The sequence below is a fragment of the Triticum urartu genome, chromosome 3A (assembly GCF_056163025.1).
Source record: "Triticum urartu cultivar PI428250 chromosome 3A, HENAU_Tu73, whole genome shotgun sequence".
In the NCBI taxonomy this organism is placed as follows: domain Eukaryota; kingdom Viridiplantae; phylum Streptophyta; class Magnoliopsida; order Poales; family Poaceae; genus Triticum; species Triticum urartu.
This window is the reverse complement of record NC_141875.1, coordinates 741,733,284-741,738,501: the sequence shown is the minus strand read 5'-3', so window position 1 is coordinate 741,738,501 and position 5,218 is coordinate 741,733,284. Positions and strand designations below refer to the sequence as shown.

The window sequence follows — 5,218 nt, the reverse complement described above, 5'->3', positions numbered from 1 at the left end:
TTCAAATAAACACTTATTTGTTCACGTGGATAATCAACCCTCATGTAACAGAAGAAGAGCTCTCTGCACCCGAGCATGCACGCAACCAAGAACACTGCCGTGCGTATTGACAAAGGAAGTTGAATCGGACTCAATTGCATGTCATCATTTTCTATCTCGATTTCAAATTGGAGAGAAAAACCTCATGGCCCAGCACCCCTACTTCAACTGGTGGTTGTACTTTAATTTATTACCATGTGGTGCGTGATGAGCAATCAAAACATGATGAAAAGGTTTTTTTTTTCCACAAAAAAGATAGTTTTTTTTGTCTCCTAGATTTTAAAATTAGATTTTTTTTGCGGGATTTTTTTATTCTAACTTCTGGTAATGAGCAGATTATGGCTTTAACCATATTATATTCAGTATGGTTGATAACATGGCGGAGATTTTGCACATGTAGCAACCATGTACATGACAAACATAAATAGAATAATTAGGAAATATTACATTCTGGAAGGTGATAGATGTTATATATGCATGTGCATTAGGTTTTTAACCATTAAGACGCGAGAAAAATTAATGCGAGAGAAATTTAGTTGTCATCTCATATTCATGGGGACTATTTCATAGCATCGGTGGATATGAAGCTGAGAAGAGTACGTATATGTCCGGCTCATACAGTCCCCGCAACTATCATGGTAGAAATGGACACTGGTACCTGCAAACCACCTGACTTCAATTAAAAACTTATCACAACAATCGGCCCTCGAGTAATAAAATAGGAGGTCTTAATTTGCTCCTGCCCCCGAGAATGCACACAACCAAGAACACAGTCATGTGTATTAACCATGGGAAGTATAATCAATGGATTGTCAAGGTGGCCAACTCGCTGAGGTTCGAGAGAAACTTCTACTTGATATAAAAGTGGATGAAAAAACCGCCGCTCACCACACCTATTTTACTATCGGTTGCAATTTTACCTCCTAGATTTGAAATTAGACAACTTTGACCCTAAATTTCTGGTACATACAAATCACCTTGCTTCAAATAAACACTTATTTGTTCATGCGGACCATCGACCATCGAGTAATAGAACAAGAGCTCTCTAGATCCGACCATGCACACAACCAGTCAACCAAGAACACGGCCATGCGTATTCACCAAGTAGAATCGGACTTGATTGCAAACATTTTCTATCTTGATTTTAAATTGGAGAAAAAACTCGTTGCCCAATACACCTACCTCTACCGGTGGTTGTAGTTTAATTTGTTACCATGTGTACATGGTGAGCAATCAAAACATAATTAACAAAAGTAGTTTATTTGTCCCATAGATTTTGCAATTATAAATTTTGTTATTCCAACTTCTGGTAATGAGCAGATTTGGGCTTTGACTATTCCAATCAGTGTGGTTGATATCATGGCAGAGATTCTGCACACATAGCAACCATATGTCAACATGACAAACATAAGTAAAATAATTAGGAATTTATATACTACACTATGGGAGGTGATCGATGTTATATATGCACATGCATTATTTTTATAACTATTAACAAACAAGAAAAATTAATGCGAGAGAGATTTAGTTGGCATCTCGTATTCACAGCGACTATTTCATATAAGCGATGGATATGAATATGACAAGAGTACTTATATGTCCGACTACATATAGTACCCGCAACTACCATAATACAAATGAACAGTGGTACTTGCAAACCACCTGACTTCAATCAAACACTTATATTTGTTCACACCGACGAGCGGCTCTCGAGTAATAAAATAAGAGCTCATAATTTGCTCTGGACACCCGAGAATGCACACAACCAAGAACACCGTCATGTGTATTAAGTATTAACCATGGAAGTCAATTGCTCAAGGTTGCCAACTCGCTCAGGTTCGAGAGAAACTTCTACCTCGATATAGAAGTGTATGAAACATCCGTCACAAGCAACACCTATTTAACTATCGGTTGTAGTTTGGCCTCCTAGATTTTGAACTTACACAAGTTTGACCCTAAACTTGCTGAAATTCTCCTTTCTTTAGTAATGAATGTATGTTTCTTTTTATCTTTTTGTTGTGCCGATTTGTTTGTGCGCAAAAGCACCACCATATAAATTTCACTAGGTTGGCAATCAGATCACCCAGCCTTTAAATTTTAGAATATAGGGATACAAATAAACTTACCTAAAACTTGAGTGGTCAAATATAGTTTTAGTCCCTTCCAATGCAAAACTAAGTTGTGTATGCAACACAAACTCTTGAGTCGGTGTCACTTTTTCTTCATGTATACATGACATGCACATTTCAAGATTGAAGTTCAACTCGTTTTGACATATCCCACATTTTATGACATCTTTGGGACGCAATATAATGGAAATACGGAAATAGAAGAAAAACAGATGATGAGAATGACGCGACGTCTTGGTTCCTATCAAAAATGAAAACACAGGAACTGTTGAGAACAAGTGGTCGTCTCAAAATAGAGTGTGGGTTATGGCTTGCTAGAGTTCAAACAAAAAATATATGTAGGCCTACCAAATTGTTAGTACCATTTAACTATATGGGGTGGCCTGGATAATTAATTATGTGGTGGCAAATTAGCTATCAAGCTTAGGCCCTGTTTGGTTCGGCTGTGGATTTCTAAAAGCAGCTGTGAAAAATCTGTTGTGAAAAACAACTATGGAAAATCTGATGTGAAAAAGATATAGGTCATTTGGCAAACCAGCTGATACATCTTTTTCAGATTTTGGCCTGCAGCGGAATCAGATTTTGGAAAGCACGTCCTGGGCTGCTTCCGCTTTTGGTTCAGATTTTGGCAGCGGATTTCTGGAATCGGATTCTGCTGGGTTCGCCTTTTGGTTCAGATTCTGCTGCGCGGTAGCGGAATCCGTCGATAAAAGCTGAACCAAACAGGGCCTTAGTAAATTAGAGTACACAAACTAATTTATTGCAAACTGTAGCTAGCATGGGTACCTCTCTCAGCCACGTCAGTATTCACCATAAAAAGTGTGCAAAGGAAGGAAAACAACAACAATATGTGTCCTCTTCTCTATTCCCCCAAATCTCCACAGGCTATACATATATAGAGTGTGTGTCTCCCTTCTCTCTCATCTATTTTGGTGCTGCAGACGCTCACCCCCCCCCCCCCCCCCCCCCCTCTCTCTAGCATCTCTTCTTGGGTACTAGTACTCTTCCGCTTGATTTCCCCAGCTGCTGCTAAGTTTCTTCCTCCCACTTACTCTTCTCTCTAGATCACCGGCTATGATTTTCCTTCCTTCCTTCCTTGATTCATCAAACTTCTGGAACACCAACCACAACCAGCTTCAGGTATGCATCCTTGTGCTTCTAGATATCTGATTAATTGCATATTCCCTCATGATTTTGTTCACACCACAAAAACCAGAATATGTGTGCACTCAGTGAGCTAGGTTTGCTGATTGCAGATATATATCTTGCAATATACTCCATATCAGGGTTTAGTTTTGTGGACCAAATTTACAGTAACCCACTGGTTACCGGAAATTTCGTTGACACCCAAGAAAAAGTGGTACCAGTCAAACAATTTAGAGTAAAAGAATTTAAACGGCCAACATGTACCAGTATTTCTCGGGTTGTGGTATCAGAAATATCAATAAATGGATTTAATGGAAAAAAGTGAATCAAATAGGGTCTGTGTACTCCCAAGAGGTCACGGGGTCTCCCTTTTCACAGGGAAGTTTATGTCTGATGTAGGTCAAACATTATATATTTTTACTGGAAATAAATTTAAAACCAAAATTCATTTGATTTGAATTATTCAAATGGAAAAAACCAAAAATTCCAAGATTTATTAGAAACCGGTTGTCTTGCCATCCTAGGAAAATACAGAATGGAGAAAAAAACCTGGCTACATATACATATTGGCCGATATTTGATTACTCGTCTCCTTGTTGATTGGCAGCTGCAACAAATCGGCACAAATACTCATAGTACTACCACTCCTTCACCTGTTGGTCCTGGTGATGGCGGATGCAACAACAACAATCAAGAAGGGTTCATGGCCATGGCCGGAGCGGGCACCGACGCTGGATGGGGTGGTGATGATGGTTGCGGCGGTGCTGAGGACGGCGATTGCGGTGGCAGCGGGAATAGCAAGTCGATGTCCATGTCGAAGCGAGCACGGCTGGCGCGGTTGCCACAGCAGGTGTTGGGGCTCAAGTGCCCACGATGCGACTCCACCGACACCAAGTTTTGCTACTTCAATAACTACTCCCTTACCCAGCCCCGTCACTTCTGCCACTCCTGCCGCCGCTACTGGACCCGCGGTGGCGCGCTCCGCAACGTGCCCGTTGGCGGGGGGTATCGTCCCCATGCCAAGCGTAGGGACAATCCCAAGGTGGTGTCAGCCACCTGCCGAGCCGCTACGACAGGGACGTCGTCTGTGACATCAACCATGTCCAGCAGTACCACTTATGCTACCGGCACCGGCACTGCGCCGCCCGGATTGCAGTACCCCATGCTCGGCAGTGCACTATCGCATGACAGCCAGTACATCGACAGCTTCAAACCTGCGAGCCTTGGTCTCTGCTTCCCTACCAGACTGCTCTTTGCTGACAGCGATGCTTATGTAGTGGACGGTTATGCGCAGCACCACCACCACCATGCCCGTGGGAACTGGATGGAGCAGTGGGCGGCGGCGCAAATGGACAGCTTCCAGTTCATGCACGCCATGGATCATCAGATGTCTGGACAGCCAGTCGAGGCAATGCCCATCACAATGGTTACTACCATGCAGGGCATGTTCCACCTAGGGTAGAGCGTCGATGAGGATAGTGGCGGCGAGAGAGGAGGCCACCAGTTCCACCACTTACCGGCCAAGAGAAACCAGAAGCAACAGGATTACCCGAGCAGCAGGGGCATGTACGTGGACGTTGTCAGTGACAATGGTGGTGGCGGCTACATTCAATATACTAGTACTGACAATGCAACTTGTAATTAGCTAGCTAGTTAGATCAATATTTGTTTTTAGATTAATGCCTAGTGAAATGGGACCGGCTATTGTAGTCAGGTGAACTTTGGTGAAGTATATGGATCTATCAACTTGTCAATTATGTGTTGTTTTTTCTGAACTTGTTAATGTTGGGTATGTACGCTCAACCATGTTAATGTATGGTAGCACTGGAATGTGCCTTGTTCACTCTTAATACCCTACCACCAGCTTAGTAGGTGGTACACGTGGAGTGTGACTATCGGTACCT

At 42.4% G+C, this 5,218-nt stretch overlaps 1 protein-coding gene across 1 annotated transcript; it reads left to right on the top strand.

Annotated features, from left to right (window-relative positions):
• Positions 1–3,242: 3,242 nt before the first annotated feature.
• Positions 3,243–5,004, top strand: LOC125549563 (uncharacterized). The gene is made up of 2 exons (XM_087545717.1): positions 3,243–3,308; positions 3,922–5,004. Exons 1-2 carry the CDS (start codon positions 3,243–3,245, stop codon positions 4,774–4,776), a joined length of 921 nt encoding a protein of 306 aa, XP_087401843.1. The 3' UTR covers positions 4,777–5,004.
• The last annotated feature ends 214 nt before the right edge of the window (positions 5,005–5,218 follow it).

Bases quoted from the DNA above. Each gene is read 5' to 3' on its own strand.
- LOC125549563 (XM_087545717.1), top strand. From the start codon at position 3,243: ATGATTTTCCTTCCTTCCTTCCTTGATTCATCAAACTTCTGGAACACC. The intron at 3,309-3,921 runs GTATGCATCCTT...GTTGATTGGCAG, and splicing joins CCAACCACAACCAGCTTCAG to CTGCAACAAATCGGCACAAA.